At 58.4% G+C, this 23,850-nt stretch overlaps 1 protein-coding gene across 1 annotated transcript in view; it reads right to left on the bottom strand.

The window, feature by feature from the left end:
- The window catches only part of ZNF316 (zinc finger protein 316), a 33,537-nt gene that overhangs the window by 5,999 nt on the left and 3,688 nt on the right, over positions 1-23,850 (bottom strand). Inside the window, exons 4-14 of the mRNA XM_059881661.1 lie at positions 21,397-23,321; positions 14,688-14,721; positions 13,055-13,077; positions 12,101-12,174; positions 10,303-10,396; positions 8,326-8,491; positions 6,999-7,115; positions 4,074-4,604; positions 3,746-3,864; positions 2,471-2,597; positions 1,867-1,980 (exon numbers count right to left, since the gene is read on the bottom strand). Coding sequence (XP_059737644.1) covers positions 1,867-1,980; positions 2,471-2,597; positions 3,746-3,864; positions 4,074-4,604; positions 6,999-7,115; positions 8,326-8,491; positions 10,303-10,396; positions 12,101-12,174; positions 13,055-13,077; positions 14,688-14,721; positions 21,397-23,321 — 3,324 coding nt within the window. The remainder of the gene's footprint in view (positions 1-1,866; positions 1,981-2,470; positions 2,598-3,745; positions 3,865-4,073; positions 4,605-6,998; positions 7,116-8,325; positions 8,492-10,302; positions 10,397-12,100; positions 12,175-13,054; positions 13,078-14,687; positions 14,722-21,396; positions 23,322-23,850) is intronic.

Genomic DNA, 23,850 nt, shown 5'->3' with positions numbered 1-23,850 from the left:
TCCCATCGTAGAAGGCCGAGGACCCGTCCCAGAGCCCCGCAATCCTGTCCCTCCTCCACCAGCAGTTTCCTGATCTCACCCTTCAGTGAGGAGTGCGGACACAGAATCGGTTTATAAATGGAGTGATATGCCTGCCGTCATGATATGCCTGCCGTCATGATACACCCGCCGTCATGATACACCCAGGAAGGAACTGGTATTTACAGAGCAGGCGCTACGTCACACAAGGAACCTGGCCCACAGCACCCCCGGTGCTCAGAGCACCTGTGTGCCACCTTCCTCGAGTGCACTCTGCCTGCGTCTGTCTACCACGGCCACGCACCACGCAGTCCACCTCAGAATTCCAGCACCTGGAAGGATCACTCCAGGTTGTGGTGGGGACAGGGCTTCCCGAGTTCCCAGATGCAAGCCTGTGTGGGATTCGAGTGAGGACCCATCAGGTCTACTGGTGAGGCTGGAGCCGGGGTGGAGGAGGTGCTCTGACAAAGGGCTTGGGGCTTTCTCCACTGCCTCTTCCAGGACCCACGGCACGGAGTGGACAAGTGCACCCTGGGGAAGGGAGCCTGGCACCTCGTCTCCCTGACACGTCCACTCCTGAGGACTCTGACACCAGGTGAGGACTACCTCAGCCGGGGCCATTCTCCAAGCCTGACAACCTGCCCATACTTCCCCCCAAGACATGTGGAGAAGGGGGACACACCCAACCACATGTTCAGAGACCAGCCAATGAAGACCTGCAGTCCCTCTGTCCCCAGGTGGCATTTCAGAGCTGGACCCCTGAAACAGGGCACACCTCCCGCTAAGACCCTCTGAGAAATATCACCTACATCCCAGTCTCAGCCTAGAGGCAGCAGCAGCATTTCTTACCAGCCAGAGGCCTGTCCCCCAATCCTGAAGGCCAGGGGACATTCCCACAGGGACCCAGAGAACTTGGGGACCCAGGGCAGGAAAGCCAGCCCACAGCACAGTGGAACGTAAGGACCGCGGCCTGAGCCCACCGTGGGCGAGTGACTGAATCACTACTTTAAAAGTTGATGTCCTCCACTGTCACGTGAGACCAATCATTCCTCCCCTGCTATTTCACAGAGCTGTTATGAGAATAAACAGTATACGAGGAAATACTCTGAAGAGTACACGCGTAGGCACAGCGCTGTTTATGTCTTCCTGTATTTAATTTAAAACATCTACATGCTGCTCCAGGTACGTGAGTGGCATGAGACGTCCGGAGCCCGCACGAGGCAAGCATCACCCAAGACTAAAGCAAACACACGCACTGTGCCCGGGCCTCCCCTGAACCTCCCGACCTCCTGGAACAGCTCACAGACCCCGTGGAGCACCGCCATGGAACCAACAGTCCGACAGCCTTGGGGCAGGAAACTACAGGTTTCCTTCAAACTCTTTATTCTCCACCCGACTACAAAATGAGGCCCAGAAAGTTGGAGGAACAGAGCCGGGTCCGGGCTCTCAGGAGAAATCCACCACCCTGAACACTGCCCTCTGGAACGCTGGCCCCCGGTCCCAGGCCTCCCAGCGAGAGGAAATGGCCGAATGGGTGGGGAAGCCACAAAAGCTGACCCTCAGGCACACAAAACCCACCAGAGGGCAGGGCAAAGAGAGAGCATTATTTTTAAAGACTTGTAACAGGAGCCTCAAAGTTTGCTACAGACTCCCCAGCCCTTGGGCCTCTGCAGACTGGAACCAAAAGGAGCCAACTCTCAAAGGCAGGGATAAGCCCCCAGCGCCGTGCAGTCCCCACAGAGCCCCCCAACAGCGCAGACCAGCAGCACCAGGCCCCTCTCTAGAGCTGCAGCAAAGATGCAGTCTGAAGTCTGCCAGAAAACCTGCGAGACTCTGTGTCACGCTCACCTGTGTAGACGCCAGTGACGATGTCTCCCTCCTCGGGACGCGGGCTGTCCGGGACCCACGGCTCCTCTCCTTGCTCCAGCCGGAAGATCAGATCCGGCTTGGGGACTGGGTATCCTGGCCCAAAGAGAACAGGGGGCAGCTGCAGGGCTGTACTCGCACCCCGACCCGCACAGGCCTGCCTCCACCGCTCCTGTCCCATTCCTTCCAGAACCTGCCTCCCCACCTCCCCGCTGGAACTCCCACACCCCCAACTCCCCTGCCAAGCCCCCTCCACACACCACCGTCCACAGGGGGCCCCACCCCTCTCCTCTGCCTCCGGACTCCTCACCCCTTGAGGCCTCTAAGGGGAGCACAGAGACCAGCGCTGGGCCAGCCACTCCCCAGGACATGGAACCTGGGCCACCGTGCTGCCGGGCCACAGTGAGCCCCTCGCGACACACCCTGGCCGGAAGCCAGGCTGGTCCCCAGGGCTTCCCTAGGAGGTGAGCAGGCACCAGCAACCCCTTCTCCAGGATCCTCGGGCTCCACAAACCACCCTCAGACAGCTAAGCCCCAGGCAGCCGTCAGGCTAGGATGCCCCCTGCGGACGGAGGGCTCTGCTCACCCAAGGACACCAGGATCCCATAGTTTTCCCGCATGACCTCCTTGTAGAGCTCCCGCTGCTCTGCGTCCAGCCTTTCCCACTCCTCCAGGGAGAAGTACACAGCCACGTCTTCAAAGGTCACCAGCCCCTAGGAAACAAAGCACCCTGGCCACTGCCCTTCCCTGAGCTGGGTGAGAGGCAGGGGCGCACCCCCATGAAGACAGGACAGGAGATCACTTTGGCGGGAACTGGGCTCGCCCTTCAATGTGGGGCTCACGGGGACACAGCCCAGCACCCCATCACTGGCAAGCCTACAGACGCCTGGCGGAACTAGGGGCTCCCAGGCCTCACCCAGGCCAGTCTCATTCAGCAATCAGGACCTCAGGCTCAGAGAGGAGATCGCTCAGCTCAGGTGGGGCAGCACGGGGTCTCATGCCCAAGTCCCAGGACCACGACGACCAGGACCCCTCAGCTATGCTGCATGGCCACCTCACCCCTCCCGCATCACTGTCTGCCTCAAGCCAGGGGTCACACCAGCGGTGTGAGAGCTCACGCCGGGGTGGGCAACTGGCACCAGCAGTGTGGGCACTGCTGCCCACTCAGGACAGTGGCCTGGGAAGCATCAGGCCGGGACAGCAGAACTATAACCCCTGGGCACTGCTGCCCACTCAGGACAGTGGCCTGGGAAGCGTCAGGCCAGGACAGCAGAACCATAACCCCTGGGCACTGCTGCCCACTCAGGACAGTGGCCTGGGAAGCGTCAGGCCAGGACAGCAGAACCATAACCCCTGGGCACTGCTGCCCACTCAGGACAGTGGCCTGGGAAGCGTCAGGCCAGGACAGCAGAACCATAACCCCTGGGCACTGCTGCCCACTCAGGACAGTGGCCTGGGAAGCGTCAGGCCCAGGACAGCAGAACCATAACTCCTGGGCTTCAGACTACTACTAGTACTACTACTGAGTCGCTTCAGCCGTGTCCGACTCTGTGTGACCCCATAGACGGCAGCCCACCAGGCTCCACCATCCCTGGGATTCTCCAGACAAAAACACTGGAGTGGGTTGCCATTTCCTTCTCCAGTGCATGAAAGTGAAAAGTGAAAGTGAAGTCACTCAGAGAGACGGCCAACTGCTTCCCGCAGCCCTGACCCCGCTCACAGCTGGGGCTGGCCTGGGACCCACAGAGCCGCTGCCCTGCCAGCAGGGGGTTTCCGCAACAGGAGGTGCGGATCCCGCCCCCTCCCTCTGCCCCGGAACCCCTGCCTGGTTAACTGAGCTCCAAACCAGGGGGCAGCTCACCTGAGACCCAGACGTCAGGGAGTCGACCTCGTCCTCGTCCTCCTCCTCTTCGTCCCCCTCCCCCTCCCGCTCCAGGTCCTCATCCCTCGGCGTGGCTGGAGCCCGGAAGGCCTGCAGGGCTGAGCGGAGAGACTCTTGAGGGCCTGGCTTTAGCCTCGGACGGACACGTGTCCATCCAGCCAGGATGGGCAGCTCCTGGCCACGCCCCCTTTTCAAGTGCGGCGCGCTGATCCCGCAGCCCCGGCTCTGCCCTGTCCAAGAGCTCTTCCCGGCTGCCCCCTAAAGCCCCCTGAAACTTCCTCCCCAGGGGTCAGCTCCCTTCTCTTACCCTTTTCCTGAAGGCCCGGTGACTCGGTGTCCCTGCCGCCGTGGGGGCACTCCTGGGTCCCCGACGCTGGACTCTGCTCTCCTGCCAGCGCCGCCTCCACCGTGGCGTCCACCTCCACATCTGCGTCCACCACCACCTCCTCCGCCAGCCGCTCCTCCAGCGCCTCCACCTGGTCCCCCTTTCCTTCCTCCTCTTCTTCCTCCTGGTCAGGACCACACTCCGATCCGTCCAGCCTCTCCAGCTGGGCGGCGGGCGAGTCTGGAGTCGTGCGAGGGGCTGCCATCGCCTCTGCCAGGAGCCTCAACTCCGCCTGAAACACAGACGGTGACGGTGACGCGCCGCCCCCGCGCATCTGCTCCGGGGCTCTGCAGCCCTCCTGGGGAGGCGGGGTTGCTCTGCCCTGAGGTGCAGTAACGGGGCACTGGGCACCAGGACAGGAGCGCTTTCCTTTCCCCCTGAGCGCTTTCTCAGGGGGGACAACATAGATTCTGTCCCCAGAAATGCTGCCCGTTACTCGGCCGTGGCTCTTTGCTGGGAGCACGACAGGCGTGCTGTGAACCACCGTGCTTTCTTGGAGTAAATTGGGGATTAATCCTGCATTTTTTATCCACGAGGATGTGGAAGCATAAAGTCCAGGCAATGTGCCAGAGGGTGGTCCAGCCTGTGTTTAGCAGAAAGGGGCGCACGCAATCGCTTCTTGGCTTTTTGGCTAAGATTAAGTGAAAGGGGTCCACACAGCCTGTGAGGAACAGCTCACCCGATGTATGAGTGGAGGAGATGCTCACTCAGCTCTGGACACAAACCTGGCAGCAGGGAGTATGGGAGCCAAGGTCTGAGTGTGCGGGCCACAGCTCTGGGCGGGGAAGGTGAGACCACCCTGCTGGGAGCACCTGCTCTGCCAAGCCAGCAGGTCAGGCCCCTTCGGCATGTGGCACAGCCCTCGCCCCTCGTGCCGTCCAGGGCACCTGGAAAAAGCTCAGCAGGTCATGGAAATCTGGTTCATCGCTGGACCAGCAAAGGTGAAATAAAACGCCTGGTGACCCTGTTCATGTTTAGGGATCCGGGAACCCTAAGCGTCGAGTCATCAAATCTCCGGTGACTCACAGCACCTGAAACTCACGTGGATGTCACTGAGGGCTCAGCCAGGCACTCAGGAGGGAGGGGGACACAGCCACACTGCCTGGGGCACAGAGCCTGGGGCTGTGGACCCAAGACTGACGGGAGGCCGAGAGCCCTGGGGCCACTCCTCTCTCCCACCTGCACATCCTTCACCAACCCCAGTGGAGCGCTGGGGACAAGACAGAGGCACAGGCTTTGAGTGCAAAGCGCAGAGGCTAAGGGCCATCAGCCAGCGTGGCTCATCAGTCTCTCAGACCTGAATGGGGTCACTTCCAAACACAGCGACCCCAGGATCCTGGGCAGAGAGTGGGAACCCCAGAGGATCAGAGGACACCAGGGCCCACCCCAGCTCAGCCAGCTCTATCAGCACACGGTGTCTGCCGCAGAACCTCTAATCCAGGACGGGGCCCCCACAGAAAGGTGCCCCCCAGTCACGAGAACAGTCCAGACCACCGGGCACCTCCTAGGAGAAGTGCTCACTGATTAGCTCTTACCACAGCTCATCGTCTCTGTTAATAAGGCAGCGTGCGCTCATTTTTCCCAAGTGCTCTGAGCTGCCGCTTTAAAATCTACAGTGTAATTGGGAGGGAACTCTGAGCATTCGCACAGCTCCTCCCAGAGACCAGGACCCAAGTCCGGGGGCACACGGGCACCCAGAAGCCCCCCTGTCCTGACTCTCACGCTGGCCCCGTCCTAGGTCCCGTATCACTGGACTAAAGGCGCCGGTCGTGGGAGCTACACCCAGGAGGGCCACCCTCCGCCCCAGTCACTCGCAGAGCCCATGTCCTCAGTCTCCGTGGCTCTCTGGCCACGTGAAGGTGCCTGAGCTGCAGAAACACATGTGCATGTGTCACCTTGGCCGCCTGCAGGAGGACAGAGCCCTACCCAGCACTCAGGGTGTCAGAAACACTCAGCAGAGGTTTCCCAATCGCCACTCACCTCAGGCCCAGAGGGAGGCTCTTCTCATCCAGGCCTCAGGCTGCAAATTCAGGCTAAGCCCGGATGCCATGCCAAGCCCAGCAGAGCCCCTCCTGCCTAGCTCTCTCCCACAGCAGGCGCCCCCAGGCCGGGCCTGCACCTGAGGACTCGTGGCTTTGGAATAAAGTGACTCTCTGCTCGTTCCACCTCGAGACCTTTGCACATGCCGCTCCCGCTCCCTGGCACTCTCCTTCCCTCTTCACTGGGCCTTTGGAGGCAGCCCCCTGGGCTCCTATGACATGCACAGTTCCCGGGACTCTGCGCTCTCAGCACCTACATTTTAATACACTTATTGAAGTATCTGCTATTGCTTGTCTCCCCACGCACATAGTCGACTCCAGGTGGGCAGAAGCTCCCTCTGCTCCTCTCTCAAATCTCTTCTGTGCCAGACAGAGTGAGCACTCAGATATTTACCAAAGGAATGATTCTAAAGCCTGCGGTCAACGCAATGAACATAAGCTTTTTAAGACTCAGTATTCTGGCCCCACATCACGTTCCAGAACAGACTAATTGCTGTTGAGGGTCCTTCACCCTGGAACCCACTGGTGGTGCGTCTAAGGAGGTCAGGCCCTGAGGGCTCTTCTCCTAAGAGGTGCACCTGCTGGTGATCAGGGAAGGAAAGACCCGGCTGCCATGGAGACGGGCAGTCACCCTGCCGACCGCCCAGCCAGACATCCCTCCATCCTGACCCAGCATCTGGAATAGAACGGTTCCGAAAAAGTAACTAAGTAACTTGGGTGCCAGGTTCCTTCTGCCTCCCCAAGCCAGGTATGTGCTACACACTCTGCTCTCTTCTCTTTCCAACCTGCCAGACCACCAGACACTCACCTCCTGGCATCCCGCTCAGGTAAGCCAGGTAAGCAATCTGATCAACATAACCCCGCAGGTCATCCCAGACCATTATTGCCTGGGAGGTGGGGCGGGGCTGCACCCTAGGGTACCATGCTGCAGAATTTAGAACAGGGTGGAGGGGGGCAGTGACAAGATGCCTGCCCTACGGACAGCAAGCGGCAAACTTGGGAAACTTTCAGCAACTCTCCACTGAGATCCCACATCCAGGAAACCTATGGGGAGCAGCAGGAGGAATGGGTGGGCGCAGGGGCAGCTGGGCCCCTTCCTACCCTCTGGTGGCCTCACTGGCCCCACCCGTTATTCAAGGCCTTCCAGGCTTCCATCTTCTTCCTTGACTACCAGGATCCTCATTGCTTGTCCACGATTTGGGCCCCTCTACTCTCCTGGTGTGCCCCTGGTGCAGGTGTATCCGCGGGGCCATGCCCGCTGCCCAAAGGCAGCCCCTCACCTGGCAGCCAGCGCCCCAGACCTGCCGACACTTGTTGAACTAAACCCAGCACCAACGTCTCCCCACACAGGCACAGCAGGGCATGACCATGCATACCTCCCCTCTCCTCTGCCCACTGGGTCCTCCTCCAAACGCCAGCCCCTCTCCCATCTCTGCGACCACACGGGGCAGCCCAGACCCCATCCGACCCCAGGAAGGACCCCATCCGATCCCAGGAGTGAGCTCCGCAAGCTGCCTCCTGGCGGTACAAGACTTGGCCAAGCTGCCCACCGGAGCCTCCATTTGAAGAGGAAAGACCCAGACAAGGCCCCCAAGGTCACTAAGCAGGCTCGCGGGGGGCGCCTAGCCCAGCCATCTCTACCCCATCAAGGGGCTGATCAGGCCCCCGCCTCCCGCGGAAGTAGGGGCCAGGCCGTGACAGCCCCTTCTGGATGGGTGTGTCCCGGGGGCGGCCGCGGCCCAACCCCCGCCCCTCCGGCCTAGACAGTGGAGGGCACCTCCCAGGACTAGCGCGCGTGTGTCCTCTGCTGCCCGCCTACTCCGCGCTGCCCACCCGGACCGACCCCGGGGGTCGGAGCCCGCCCCCATCGCGCAGGCCGGGGCGGGGGTCCACCGGCTGCACTGAGCGTGGGCGCGGCTGCCCAAGGCCAGGCCAGCGCGCTGCTCCGGGCCCCCCAACCCCAGGTCCAGGCCAGGTCCGCCCCGCCGCGCGCCGCGATCTCACCGCGGCCTCGCGCGCCGGCGTCGAGGGGCGGCGCGACCCCGACCCCACGCCCGCGCCCGGCCCGCCCGCACCTGCCGCCCGCGAGCGCCGCCCGCCGGCCCAGCCGCGCACTCACCGCGCCGCCCGCTCACCGCGCGCGCCAGCCGCCGAGCCGCCGCCGGACACCGGGGCCGGGCCGGGGCCTGCGCGCCCCGCGCTACACAAAGTGACGGCCCCTGAGCTGCGCGGCGGCGGCGGCGCGTGGGCACCGGAAGTGCCGCCGCCGGGCTCCGCCTCGCCAGTGCCCACGGGGGGGCACTTCCGGTCACGCGGGGTCCAGCGCGGCCTCAAAGGGTCGTGCGTGGGGGGAGAGGACGCGCCCCTCGCGCGAGGGCGCCCTCGGCCCTGAGTCCGCGCGCTCGTGTGCACCGGGACCCCGGCCTTGGGGACCGCGACGCACCGCCCCCGCGCCTTCCCAGGACCCAACCCCACCTCCGGGGACCCCCCCGCCCCGCCCTGGCCCTGGAGACGCCCGCCGGGTCCCTGGCCGGACCGCCGCTCCCCAGAACCCGCTCAGCCTCAACCGCAATTCCAGGAGCTCTGCTGAGCGCCAGAGCCGGCTGGCTCCATCCCAGGCCCCGCGATGGTGGAGGGAGGAGGTGACCCCTATGAGTGGCCTCGGGGAGGCGTCGTGCAGGCCCGCGTGCCCTCAGATCCGGGCAGGGGCCAGCAGGACAAGAGCAGGTGGGCCGGACACCCACGGCTCGTGTGGGGCCAACTCTGGCTAGAAGGTAGAGGTGGGGGGTGTTCCCAGGATGGAGGAGGACGCGGACCGAGGGGGCCAGCCATTGGGCCGGGGTCGCTGGATGAATGCAATAAGCCCTCAGATCTGGAAGCTTTCCAAGTGACCAGGAAGAGGCTCTGCTTCTAGGAAGGGACGTGTTCCCCCAGCAGAGGGAGGCGGGAGGGGGAGATGGCCGCCCAGGAGGTGTGAGAAGGTGAGGTGGGAGACTCGGGATGTCCACAGCCCTCCCCAAAACTTACCTGTATCTGCCCCCCCCCACCCCCACCCCCCAGGGCCACAGCTGCTGTCTTATGGTGACATCTCGCACCCACGGAGGTTGGGCCCTGGGCCTTGCCCAGCTATCATTGCACTGGTACCATTTTTCTTCTATTTTCACTAATGCCCGCCCACCCCCACCCCTTAAGACAGGACTGTCAACACTACAGCCTGACTCGGCTCTCAGAGGGTTCATACCTGCTTGAAGTGACAGCTTCTCCCCTCCAGACCCTCAGCATCTGGCTGTGGGTCTGCTCAGACCACGGAGGACTCAGACCTGCCTGCACAGCGATTTCCATCACAAGGAGGGGAAAAGGGTAGCTGTGTGTAGTGATGAGGCTTAACTAAACTTACTGTGGCAGTCATTTCACAGTATACATCAAATCTTTACATTGAACACCTAAAACGAATACAGTGTTATATGTCAGTTATATCTCAACAAAGCAGATATATATATATGTTGTTTCCCTGGCAGTGATTAGGACTTTGCCTTTCAATGCAGAGGGTGAGGGGTTTGATCCCTGGTCAGGAAAGTAAGATCCCATACACCTCGATCCCAAAAAGCCAGAACATAAAATGGAAGCAATACTGTAACAAATTCAATAAAGACTTTAAACATGGTCCACATCAAAAGAAAAAAATCTTTAAAAACTAAAAATTGAAGGTCTCATTAAAAGATGGCAAAAAAAAATCAGTTCTGCCAGTGTCACACCTGTGGTTTGCAGGGTCCCGCTCCGGGCCCTCAGAAGTGACCGGCCCCAGTGGATGAGACTGGGCTTGAGGTGCTCCATGCCCACCGTCCCCCCGCCCCCACCTTTCTGCAGGCCCATTGTCCATGGCACCCCCCATCTGGTCCTGTGGATGCCCACCGTCCCCCCGCCCCCACCTTTCTGCAGGCCCATTGTCCATGGCACTCCCCATCTGGTCCTGTGGGCCTCTGTGCCTTGGACTCCGGGACCCTCTCCCCAGCCCCCTCCACCCAAGGTGGTCCCATTGAGAAGCTCTGAAGGGGAGATAACCCAGGAGAGCAGCAGAGCCAGGAAAGGGGGAGCAATAGGAATGGAGGCACCGGAGACTGGCACCTGGACCTGAAGGGGCGGGTGGGGAAGGAGGCCTGCAGGGAGCTGGAGGCTGGAGGTGGCGTCACCGGGGAGGAGCTGGGGCTGTGCGGGAGGGGTGCGACTGGCCCCTTCCCCCTGCAGCGCCAGCCTGTCCTCTCCTTCCCACCCTACCAGTGCTGCCCACTGGTCAAGTCCACTCCTAATGTGAGGGACAGGGGATGAAGTCAGTCAGGCACCAGAACCAGATAGGAAACAAATGGGGGAGGAGGTGGTGGTGATTTAGTTGCTAAGTCATGTCTGACGCTTGTGACCCCATGGACTATAGGCCGCCAGGGTCCTTTGTCCATGGGATTTTCCAGGCAAACATTCTGGACTGGGTTGCCATTTTCTCCACCAGGGGATCTTCCCAACCCAGGGATCCAACCTGGGTCTACTGCATTGCAGGCAGATTTTTAACTGACAGAGATTCTTAATGGACTGGGAAGCCCAAACTGGGGAGGGGGCAGGTGAAACAGAACTGACAGCTCATCCCTGTCTTCGAACCCTCCACCTCATCCGGCAGAGACCCCCATGGCACCGTGGCGTCTGCTCACTTGTCCTCTTGGCCTGTTCCCACCTGACCCCTTCCCTAAGAGCCGATTTCTTCCTCTGATCTCTGCGGATGTTCCTAGCTGTGGAGTCCACCAACTCTGCCCACTGGGCAGCGCCCCCCTGCCCAGTCCCTACCCGAGTCTCCTCCCTCAGCTGACCACCAGCCTCTCGAGGCCAAGGAGAGGCTGCCGTCCTGGGCCCTGTGGTTTCCTCCCCTCCCTGAGGGTCTCCTCCCCACACCTCCACCCCCGGAGCCTCTCCTTCGTCCTGCCCTGTGACAGGCAGAGTCCCCAAAGCTCGGCCCGTGCAGGACAGAGTGAGGGTCCACACGGAGGTCCCGGAGCCTTCCATGTTCAGCGTGTCACAGGTCGCAATGCGGCTTCCAGTCCTCCTCTGCCTCACGCCTATGAAGACTGCAGGGGCAAGGTGTGCTCAGGGCATCCGCCCACTCCTCTGTAGGAATCAAACCTGAGCCACTTGCCAGGCTCCTTAGTGTTTGTTTGTTTTGGAATCAAATAAAATTCCCCACTCTTGTGATCCCACCCGATTCCGTTCCTACGCTCCACTGGACCTGGATTGGATGTACGGGCCTTGCCAACAGCCTCAGGCTGGCTGAGCCTCTGCAGGTGACCCCCTCCCTGCCCCACAGGCCTGGCATCACCTTTGTGCCTACTCAGGGCTGTCCCAAATAGACCACACTTGGGCCTTGCATGATCTGAAGTCACCTGGCCTTGACTCTGCCAAGCACCTAAGTCCTGAGCTGCCAGGGGTCACAGCTGGCTGCCCGAAGGTGCCTGTGGGCACAGACCCTGGGGCAGGACCCCTGCCAGGCAGGCCTGTCTTCACGGGGTGCTGGGGAGCCAGAGATCCAGCTTCCAGCCTTGACGCGCCTCCTCCCCTCCCCGTTTCCTGCATCTTGCAGTGGTATTCCTCAAAACGTTGTGCGGCCCTGTGCTTGGGCTCCAAGAACTCAGCAGTCCTGGCCACTGGCCTCTCTGGCCACCTCTTCCTGTGGGTTCTCAACAGCATCCTTCGAGCCCTCTGAGGCCAGCCGCCCGACCCTTGCTTGTCCCTCATTCTCAACGGGAGTTTTTGGTCTGGGTGTATGTCCACGCATTTACACTCGGCTAGTACGCGTTGTGCGTGGATGAACGTGGGACCCTGTGCTCACTCCAGTTGGTGGGGACTGGGGGAGATGGGGGCCCCGTGGCTCACCAAGCCCTAAGGATCTTGTCGAAGCGTGTGAGAACCTTCTGGGGGCAGAAGGGCTGCAGGACGAGGTGCGAAAACTGATGGGGGAGGGAGGCTAGCAGGGGTGAGACCAGCAACGGAAAAATCCAGGCCTGTGGGAGTCACTGTGTTCCCAAGAGAACCTGATGACCAAACTGCTGAGTCTAGACTCAGCTAAGGCACCAGCCCCAGCCACAGGCAGGCTCGGCTTTGGGACCATCTGAATTTACATTGAAAGCGTTAGTTGCTCAGTTGTGTCCAACTCTTTTTGATCCCATGGACTGTAGCCCACCAGGCTCCTCCGTCCTTGGAATTCTCCAGGCAAGAATACTGGAGTGGGTAGCCATTTTCTTCTCCAGGGATTCCCGACTCAGGGATCGAAGCCATGTCTCCCGCATTGTAGACAGATTCTTTACCATCTAGGGCTTCCCGGATAGCTCAGTTGGTAAAGAATCCGCCTGCGGTCCAGGAGACCCCAGTTCGATTCCTGGGTCGGGAAGATCTGCTGGAGAAGGGATAGGCTACACACTCCAATATTCCTGGGCTTCCCTGGGGGCTCAGCTGGTAAAGAATCCGCCTGCAATGCGGGAGACCTGGGTGCGATCCCTGAGTTGGAAAGATCTCCTGGAAAAGGGAAAGGCGACCCACTACAGTATTCTGGCCTGGAGAATTCCATGGACTGTATAGTCCATGGGCTTGCAAAGAGTCAGACACGACTGAGTGACTTTCATTTTCTTTACCATCTGAGCCACTGGGAAAGCCCTGAATTTACATTGAGGGCTCTCAAAACTCAGGGTTACACTCCTACCTGGCAGTGACAGAGAGCCCTGGGATCACAGTTATAAATGGAAACGAGGCGTCAGTATTCCATGCTGTGGATGACTGGAGATGGACAAGGGGTTTGATACCATTTGGGGACATGAGAAAATCTAGATGTACCCAGTGCTGCCAGTCGCCTGGCTCTGCAAGGGGTGGCTGATGGGCCAGAAACACAAGGACCATCTGAGGAAGGGAGCCCAGTCCCACTCGAGACCTCTGCCAACACAAGGCCATCTGGGGAGAAAGGGAGGGTGAGCGGGCCTGCACTGGGGCTGGTCCGCCCTCCAGCCTGCTGCTTGTGAGCCAGAAAGAGGGAGGAGAGAGAGGCGGACAGGGCCTGCCAAGGCCTGTGCGGCTCAAGAGAGCAGGAAGCAGCAAGAATGAGAAAAAGAGAGACCCAAACTGGACGTTGCCCCTTCGCCCAGCCAGCACTAACCTTGAGCTGGAGGTCTTTCTCTTGGGGGTGCTGAAAAGGGGCTGATGGAGAGACTTCCTCTGTGATCCAGCGGCTAAGACTCCACGCTCCCGGTGCAAGGGGCCCAGGTTCCATCCCTGATCAGGGAACTAGATCCCACAAGCTGCAACAAAGGTCAAATATTCCCGGTGCCGCATCTAAGACCCAGTGCAGACAAATAAACATTTTTAAAAGGGTGAGAGGCTCGTGGAGGTGGGCTGGGCAGAGGGGAAGCAGCAGGGGGAAGGGCTGGCCTCAGCATGAACTCCTCCTGCACCTGCAGGTCTGGGGAGGGGAAACACAGCAAGGAGGGGTGCAGGGCCTCCCGGCCCAGAAGACGGCAAGTCCTGGAGTCCTAACTGTGAGAGCTATATGGGGACGTGGTGAGGAGGTCCCCATGCCTTCAGGGGACAGGTGGCATTTCAGCCCAGCCTGAAAGATGGCTGGAGACTGGGATGCAGTGGGGACAGGGGAGACCAGGCCTGAGCAAGACCTGTTGGCTGGAGGGACGGGTGGGGGACTTGAGGCAGGTCTAGGGAGAGGGCAGGGCCCCATGACAGCTGGCAGCCCACAAAGGCATCGGGCAGAGGTGGGTCATACTTGTTAAGATGGATGGTGGGGGTGGGAATGGCAGGGGTCCAGGTGGGTGACTGGGTGCTGTCCAAAGGCTGTTGAGGTGACCCAGGTGGAAAATGGCAGGGCTTCAAGGTGACAAAATATCTTAATCCATTTGGGCTGCTGTAACAAAGTCACTATAGATGGAGGGGCTGAAACATTTATTTCTCTCAGTTCTGGAGGTTGGGAAGTCCAAGATCAAGGTGTTGGCAGATTCAGCATCCAGTGAGAACCTTCTTCCTGGTTCAGAGCCAGGGCCCCCTCGCTGAGTCCTCACATTGGGAGAAGGGTGAGTGATCTCTCTGGAGGTCCCTTTATAAGGGCACTAATAGCCTTCATGAGGACTCCACCCTCATGACCTAATCACATCCCACAGTCCCCCTCCTCCAAAATGATGGAATATATTACATTGGGGGTTAGGCTTCAACATGTGAATTCGAGTTGGGGGTAAGGGGCAGACCCAAACATTCAGTCTCCGGCGCAAGATGAGAGTTAAGCTATGGAAATGGGAATGGCCAATAGTGGGGGATCATGATCACTTTGGGAACATCGCTTGGTTCTGCGATTGTGATGCTGCTGTGATGGACTCTGCCCATCATCCTTGCAGAGGGAGCCCCTCCCTGCCCCAGCCCCCTGTCAGATGCCTGCACCTGCCTGGGTGTCAAGTCCATTCTAGCACCTCACCCAGCAGTTCAGGGCAAGCGTAGTTATGCTGGGCCTGGGGACAGAGCAGAGGGCAGAAAGGAAGAGCAAACAGCTTCCCCCCCAAACCGCAGCCTGGGTACAGACAGAAATGACAAAAATGTCTGCCAATCAGGGGCAGAGGTTCAGGTCCAGGCAGAGAGGAACAGGCAGGGGTGGAGTGTGGACTGCAGACAGAGGAGGCACAAGCCAGGTGTGCAAAAGACTCCCTTCTCCACCAAACGTTTAGTCTGAGCCTCATCCACCTTGGGGCTCCCTTGTCTGTCTCTGCATTGCCCAGTTTTAGCAGAAACCCTATCAAGTCAGTTTTGCCAGAATCCTCACCCTGGTATCAGATCACCATCATATCTGATCAGAGTCCTCACCCCCACCATTCCCTAGGTGATGTCTGAACACCCTGGCCTGCCTTCAGCAAGAATCCTGTCGGGTCTGTTTAACCAGAACTCCCCCCACCCCGCCCCTGATGTTCCTTTCCTCTTAGTAATTTTCCATCTAGCAGCTTCCTCCTACCTTGCACATTGGCTGTGAATCTCTGCTTGTCCTTGTGGTGTTCGGGATTGAGTCCGCTTCTATTCTGAGCCCTCTTTTCTCCTATTGCCTTAGGTCTTGAGTACAGTTTGTTTTTACTGCTTTGATCACTGTCCGGCTCTGGCTCTCTCTGACGGTGGCACTACTGTCCTCTCCCTCGGGCAGGGGCGTGTGGAGGCTGGGTGGAGACATTGGTCAGCACTCCTCAGTGTCAGACTCTTTGCCAGCCCACAGCATGAGAACCCAGAAGGAATCCAGGGGGGCTTCCTGCAGGAGGTGTCAGCTAAGCAAGGCCTAGGAGCCTAGTGTGAGTGAGCTCTGCCCAGCTGGGGGACCAGCCCCTGAAGTCAGTCTGCACCTGGGGATGAGTCTGTGCAGAGGTGGGGCTTACTCAAAGCCCATATGCTCAGACAGAGCCATCCTGGATCTCACAAATTCCAAATGTCTCATAACTCCCACATGCCCGTGTCCCTGCTGGTGAACCACAGGAAGGCTGACACTCAGATTGAATTCATGACAGGCACTGGATGGCTGACAGCCTCCTCAACATCAGCATGCCCCGTGGAGGGCAAGGCAAGAACTAGGCAGATGATACCCCCACTCCCGCCGTGAACTCTATTTCATGCATGCATTTTCATATACATCCCCCAAGCTGTTTACAGACATACAGAGTGGACATTTTATTAAAGCAAAAGTATAAGATTTGTTTATTGGAAACCATTTGATTTCTTACATCTAATTTTGATGAGCTTAAAAGTTACTCCTTGGGAATTCCCTGGCGGTCCAGTGGTAAAGAAATCTGCCTGTGTTGCAGGAGACCTGGGTTCGAACCTTGGGTCCGGAAGATCCCCTGGAGGAAGGAATGGCAACCCACTCCAGTATTCTTACCTGGAGAATCCCAGAGACAGAGGAACCTGGTTGGGCTATAGTCCACAGGGTCACAAAGAGTTGAACATGACTGAGCAACTCAGCATACACACACACCAGTGGTTAGGACCCTAGGCTTCCAAGGTGGGGGGCATGGGTTCAATCCCTGGTTGGGGAACTAAGATCTCTGCATACCACACGGTGTGGTCAAACATAGAAACTAAATAAAGTTACTTCTTTTTCAGGCGAATTTGAATGGTGCTGCCAGCACCAAAGGGAGAAATCAGGGGTGGAGTGCTCCACGTGGACTTACTGAGCCTTAGATCTTTGGAACGTCCAAGTCTAGGAGACTGAGTCCTCAGGTTCAGAGCTTTGGGGAGATACCTGCATGGTGGCTGATGTCACGGCCTTGGATAGAGTCACCTGGAACCCTACCAGACTCGACCTGCAAGGGAGAATCCTAAGGGCATCACTATGCCCTTCTACCATCTGGGGCCTCACAAAGTCCTCTTTTCTACAATGTCTAAACTTTTAAACCTTGGGATAGTAGAAAGCCTTATCTCATAGAAAATCCAACCAGAGGAAAGAGTATGTGTTGGTTTCTTGCTTTAGATGCAACAAATATATTCCAAGTGCCTACTGTAGGTTAGGTTCGTTTGCATATAATATTTTACCTGCTTGACATACAACAACCGGGAACAATGGATACTCTTGCTTCCTTGTTACAGGTAAGGGAAGTTGTCACGTAGTAACTGGCAGGCAGAATTCCAATTCCCAAGTCCTCACTAGAGGACCGTTGCTAGTTTCTAAAAGATGCCAAGCTGACTCAAAGGAAGCAAAGACAGTACTAAGGGTTGAACTCTTTTCTGTTTTATAGATTTGACTTTACCTTATTCCCTGGAGAGTCTTCATTTTACCAGAGACTTCTGAGCTTAGCCAGCCAGTCCCTGATATGGCATAAGTACAGCCCAGGGTCAGTCCAGAGATATTTACTGGATAAGAAAGAAAAATGACAGCCTTCCCTACTGCCATTAATGTGACTAACACATCCCAAAGAGACAGGAAGGACTTCATACTTAGCTCCTCTGTTTCACACCAGTGCCCAATATAGGTGAAACCTTGAGCCCTTTCCCAGCCCCCTCATAGAAACAACCCTCTCTCTACCTTTTGCAAACCCTTGGAGATGTGATCATTACATGAAAAGTTGAGACTAATTATACTCTCAGTAATTTGGGGGCGGGGGTTAATTTTTTCCCACTGTATTTTTTTTTTTCACTTGATGAGCCAGCCTTGTAAGGTCTGAACTCCGTTACAAAATTCCTCAAGTCAAACTCCTTAATGTTCTTGTCTTTAATTTTCCCTTGATATCTCTCAACACACATGAATTAGTCACGTCTAACTGGCTGCCAGCACAGAACAGACAAGGTGTGATATAAATCCAGAAAAGCAGAGCTCCCCTGTGACTTAGGGTTAGGGTTAGGGTTAGGGTTAGGGTTAGGGCTCAGGACAGAACCTGGTAAAGGCTGACTCAGGACAAAGAAACACTCGATTTGGTGGCTGAAAATGCTGGGAGGAGGTGGGGTGGAGACCTCGCCAGGGCCAAGGCTCTGAGGGAGCCTGCCTCCCCGCTACAAAGCCGTGGACCTGGAGTGGGCTATCTCCACTGGGAAGAGGGACACATTTTAAAATTTGTTCCAAGGTACCATACACGTGGTATTGGTCCTGCATACACCTGCGTGAGTCACCTCTGGAAGTTTGTCACAAAGTCAGAAGGAAGAGGTAAGGACCGAGAGGCAAATTTCCTGGGGCTCCTTCTCAGGCCTGAGAGGACACAGAAGCATGTCTTTTTATTTCATTTATTTTTGGCTGTGCTGGGTCTTTGTTGCTGCACGGGCTTTTCTCTAGTTGTGCCGAGTGGGGGCTACTCCAGCTGCAGTGCTCGGGCTTCTCATTGTGGCGGCTCCTCTTGTTGGGGAGCAAGGGCTCTAGGGTCCTCTAGCCTCAGTAGTTGCGGCTCCCGGGCTCTGGAGCACAGGTTCAATACCTGTGGCGTGTGCACTTAGTAGGTCTGCAGCATGTTGGATCTTCCCGACCCAGGGATTGAACCCGTGTCCCCTGCATTAGTAGGTGGATTCTTTACCACTGAGCCACCAGGGAAGCCCCAGAAGCATGTCTTAATCTCCAGCCTAAAATGCCACCCACTCTCAGCCCCTCGCCTTCTAGATCCACTCCCAAGTGTACTTCCTTGTTTCCTGCCTGGAGGTATTAGCCAGGACTTGCAGCTCCTTTGGCAAATAATCCCTCCCCACTCTTGGCAGAGCCAGCATTGCCCCAGCCAAGCCATGCTGGGCCTAGGACCTCATTATAGGAGGACAAGTAGTGTCTTGAAAAACACCTGCCTCAACCGTCTCTGGACAAGGTAAGAGGCACAGCTGATGCTTTTAAACTACATTTTCTTTCTTTCTTTGCTGCATCAGGTCCTTGTTGCAGCATCGTGCAGGATCTTTCGTGGCAGCTTCCAGACTCTAGTTGTGGCACACGGGCTTCAGGAGTTGCAGCACGCAGGCTTAGTTTCTCCATGGCATAGGGGATCTTAAATTACCTGACCAGGGGTCAAGCCTGGGTCCCCTGCATTGTCAGGTGGATTCTTAACCACTGGACCACCAGGCAAATCCCCAGAGCTGGTGTTTTTAGCCAGGGAAATCAGGCCACTTTCACAGGCCCATAGAGTTGGGGGGAATGTGTGCTCAAGGACATCCCCAATCCTATCCAGGTTTCATTCCTCTTGCCTCAGGCCCCGTCCCCAGTCTTTGGTAGTCGGTCCTCGGCAGGAGGAACTTAGTTTCTTTACGGCACAGAGGCCTCCTGACTGACCCTCTGGGCCTTCAGCTGATAACTGTGATCCCGAGCCTCTCTTTCACCCGCATCATGACTTCAGTGGTGCTCAGCAAAACCAACCCATCCCACAGTCCCTAGAATAACCATTCTCTAGCGTATCCCAGGTCCTCAGGATGAGGACATGAGCTGGGCAGCCCCTCTCAGCTGGTATCCTGTCCTGTCCATCATGATAGCAGTCAGGAGTCACAACAGGGAGAGCCTGTTGCTGCGATGGGAGAGTGCTCCAAGCCCACGGTCCCCACCTTAGACTCCACTTCCTAAGCCCACTGTCAACACCATCAGTCTGAAGGTGGGCTCCTGACAAGCAAACCCTGAAACAAGGATTATAGGCGTGAGTGATTTATTAAGGCCCTGCTCCCAGTGAGTATCTGAGTAAAGGAAATAAGACCACAAAGGAGAAGAAGCAGAGTAAGGGCGAGTCTCAAGGCAAACCCTGCAGAGATGCTCGCATGGGATCCCACAGACAAGCTTGGCCATGATCCATGCCTCCGAGCAGTGCTGGCTGGAAGAGGAGGAGCTTGGTTTGAACACCTGTCTCTCATTGGCCAAGAGCCACCGTGGGGGAGGCAATCCCCAGGTACATCCAGCTCTCCACACACGTGGGTCAAGAGGCTTCAGCAGCCCCTAGGATCATCCAGCAAAGAAGAGCTGAGGGCAGGAAGGTTGAAAGCAAAAGCTGGAAGACAAGGGGAGACAAAGATGGTAAAAAGGCATCTGAGAGCATTTGACTGTTGAGTCTTAGAGCCAGGGACTCTCAGGGCTGGTAGGGGCCTCAGTCCTCACGACACCCCTCCAGGTGACCCAGCACACTCGCCACTGTCACCAGCAGTCCACACTACCGTTGGACTGGACGGCTTCAAAACTTGTCCGGAGGAGATGCCCAAAACCGGCTTCCTCCAGCATCCACTTTCTGGTCCCCGTCCCTCCCAGGAGAGTTTTACTGAATAAGCCCATCCCTGGCCAAGAATCTCAGGCTGGAAGGAAGGGTCTGGGGTGCAGAGATGGGCATGGTTCTGAGTACGAAGTTGTCTGCTTCTAGAGCAACGGGCAAAATGTGACAGAGAAATGAAGCCCCGTAAAATCCAGAGGTGAAAACACAAGACAGGACAAGCTATTTCCTCATTTTTGTTTATTTTGTTTCTCACCAACATGTTGGTAAAATGGAGCAGGCTGTGTTAGTAAAGGAGAAGCAGGGAGGGGAGTCAGGCAGCGTCTAAGGAGCCACGTTGGGGAGTCAGGAGCAGGAAGGGCCGGAAGGACCAGAGATACCAGGTGCCCCCACATCATCCTGCCCTCCCACAAGACATGGAGATTGCTGCTGCTCCGACCCCCAGACGTTTACAAAATCGCCATAAAGAGCATTTCTGTTGCCTCCTGTCCTTGTCCCCCGTATTCTCCTTCTGACCCCCAGAGACGAGGCAGGGTCTACTCAGGCTGGCCCTCTGCGCGGCCTGGCCTGAGAGAACCTGCCCCTGCATCTCAAGGTCCCAGCCCCTAAGCCGCAGTGGGTGTACTGGCTTCTGAGAAGGCAAGGCAGGTGGGGGCTACAGGGAGGTCTTTGGGAGTGATGGAGGGACCACCCCTTAGGGCCTTGGACAGCACTCACAGGATGCCCTCTGCTTCCGCCCCCCAATTCTATTCAAGAGGATTTAGGGTCCGCCTGTGAGCCTGGGAATACCCCAGCGCCTGCCTGGGAGGCTTGTTTGGGTGCGGCCCTGGAGGGAAGGTTTCACCTGCACCCAGAGTGGACTTCCTGGCCTTTGCACATTGACCCAGTGGACGCTGGGACCCTGTGTTCATGAACACAAAACATTTACATGAGGATTTCGTCTACCCTGATGAACTTTCATTAGCGGAAGTATTTTCAAGGCAAAAGCCACTGAGGATAACTGAATGCCTTGATCAGCTTTCTACGTAGTGCAGATAAATTTCCTCTTCCCCCATGAAATAATTTTCACCAGGACCCTTTTACGTGTGTTATACCACGTATGTCGGCTTCCCTGGTTAGTGTTGGAGCTCTGTCGAATGTCACCCAGCGTCTCGACCTGCCGTTGGTTTTCCCCCGTGGCTCTCAACTCCAGTCAAGTCCAATTTCTCTGGGAGAGAAACTGGCCAACTTCTCAACCCATTCGTACCCAAAGACGACCCTGAACCATGTGCTGTGGGCAGTAATGTGCCACCTCCGTGCCGCTTTAGCCTCGTCGATATCCTCCCGTGGAGTGTTTCCGAGGGTGAATCGGTCCGTCACTCAGTTGGCCCGGAAGAAGGATGCCAGCGATATTCCAGGATGTTGCGGCACGTGGTCAAGACTTCCAAGCGCGCGGTGCTTCCCGGGTGCGGGGGAAGCGGCGCCCTCCCCGACCTCGGCGCCCTCGTCCCCAGCCCCGACCCCGGGTCAGGGCGCCTTGTCCGCCGCCGGCTCGGCACGCGGGGCGCCCCCGGCGGCCACGCGCGCACCGCGGAGCAGGCCGAGGCCCCGGGAGCGGCCGGCGCCGTGCAGCTGGCGCTCGTGGCGGCGGATCTGAACCTTGTGGCGGAAACGCTCGCCGCAGTCCTCGCAGGCATAGGGCCGCTCGCCAGAGTGCGTGCGGCGGTGGCGCAGCAGGTTGGAAGAGACGCTGAAGCGCTTGCCGCAGTCGCCGCAGGCGTAGGGCCGCTCGCCCGTGTGCGTGCGCTGGTGCTGCACGAGTGCCGAGCTCTCGCTGAAGCGCTTGGCGCAGTACGGGCACGCGTAGGGCTTCTCGCCTGTGTGGATGCGCTGGTGCGTCACCAGGTTCGAGTGCTGCGAGAAGCTCTTGCCGCATTCGCCGCAGCGGTGCGGCCGCTCGCCCGTGTGTGTGGCCTGGTGCCGCACCAGGTCCGTGCTGCGGCTGAAGCCCTTGCCGCACTCCCCGCAGATGGTCGGCCGGTCCCGGGCGCGCCGCCGCCGCCGGGGCGGCCGGGCCGGCGTCAGGGCCGCGCCGCTCGGCGGGCCCGGGACAGCCACTATGGAGGGCGCCGACACGGCCGCTGGCAGCACCATCAGCTCCTGCAGCACCACGTAGCCCGGAGGCGCCACCACCACCGCGGCGGGCGCCCCCGCAGCGGCCGGCACCAGCTCCAGCTGCAGCTCGGGCGGCACAGGGGTCAGCTCCAGCTGCAGCTCAGGCGGGTGTACCCCAGGCTCCACCGGTGTCAGCTCCAGCTGCACCTCCGGCGGCTGCGCCAGCTGCTGCTCCAGCTGCTTCTCCAGCTGCTGCAACTGCTCCTGCAGTTGGAGCTGCAGCTGCCGCTGCTCCTGCTGCCGCTCCAGCTCCTGCCGCTGCCGCTCCAGCTCCTGATCAGACTCCACGTCCACCGGCATGAGCTCCAGCTCAACCTCCTCCTCCTCCTCCGGCCCCAGAGGCCGGGGCTGTAGCTGCTGCTGCAACTGCTGCTGCTGCTGCAGCAACAGCTCCAGCTGTTCTTGCTGCTGCTGCAGCAGCTGCAACTGTTCCTGCTGCTTCTGCAGCTGCTGCTGCAGCTCTAACTGCTCCTGCTGTGGTAGTAAGTGTTCCTGCTGCTGTTGCTGCTGCTGCCGCTGTAACTCTTGCTGCTGCAACAGCTGTTGCTGCAACTGTTCTTGGTGCTGGAGCTGTTCTTGCTGTTGCTGCAGCAGCTGACACTGTTCTTGCTGTGGTTGCAGTGACTCCTGCTGTGATTGTAGCTGCTCCTGCTGTGGTTGTAATGGCTCCTGCTGTTGTAGCTGCTGTGGCTGCTGTACCGCTTGCTGCAGCTGTTGTACCGCTTGCTGCGGCAGCTGTGGCCATCCCTGCTGTAAGTCCTGTTGCAGCTCCTGCTGCAGCTGTGGCAGCTGCTGTTCTTGCACTTGCCTCTCCTCTGATTGTTCCTGCCGCTGCAGCTGCTTCTGCTGCTCATACTGCACACACGGGGGCTTTTCCTGCAGTTCCTGCCGCTGGAACCGTTCCTGCCGCAGCCGTGACCGCCGTCGCACCTGCCTGTGCTGCTCCCGTGACTGTTTCTGCCGCGGCATAAGCCGAAGCCGTGGTTTCAGCGGCCCCTGTTGTTCAGACTGGGGTTCTTCCTGCAATTCTGGCTGCGGTTGGGGCAGCGGCTCTTGCCCATCTTGCTGCTGCTGCTGCGACTCTGGCTGAGGTCCTGACCCTTGGTTGTGTGGTTGCGGTTGTGGCTGCTGCTCTGGCCACTGTTTTAACTGTCGGGCTTGCAGCTTCTGCCGTCCTGACGCAGTCTCCTCAGCGACTTCACTGGCCCGCTTGGGAGCTGAGACTGCTGGCCGAGGTGGGCTGCTGCTCCTCTCCTGACTCTCACTCCCACCGCTGCCACCTGGAGTGGGAATGGCAGGAAGCCAGGAGAGAAAGATCTGGAGTCAGCTCTCTGGTTCAGACTCCCATGATGTCCTTCCTTACCCTCCCCCATGTACAGTCACTCTATGATACGCTCCTGAGCCCTCAGCAGGGACCCCCAGAACACGGGACCACGTGACAATGGCAGCAGGATAGAAAGGGAAATGCCCAGCGGTGTGGAGTTGGCTTAGAAATGTATCCAAGGGCCAGCTAGCTGGTCACATCACTCTGGACCCCAGGTCCCCAACCTCTCCTCGGGGCCTTCTTCCACACAGGCTCGATGCTTAGACCTTGGCAGTGACACCACTCTGGGTGCCTGGAGCTCCCCAACACCACTCCCCGAAAAGTCCTTTGGGCCTAACCGCCATCTGAGAGGAATCTGTGAATCTGCCATTCCCATGGCTAAGCCACAAGCCCATGCTGAACTCTGACCTCAGTCAAAGGTCACACTCGAAACAAATGAAACTCACCCTCTCTGTACATAATACAGAATTTCTGTCAGGCTGCCT

Source organism: Bos taurus, chromosome 25, assembly GCF_002263795.3.
Source record: "Bos taurus isolate L1 Dominette 01449 registration number 42190680 breed Hereford chromosome 25, ARS-UCD2.0, whole genome shotgun sequence".
NCBI classification, from domain to species: domain Eukaryota; kingdom Metazoa; phylum Chordata; class Mammalia; order Artiodactyla; family Bovidae; genus Bos; species Bos taurus.
This window is presented reverse-complemented; position numbering and strand designations above follow the sequence as displayed.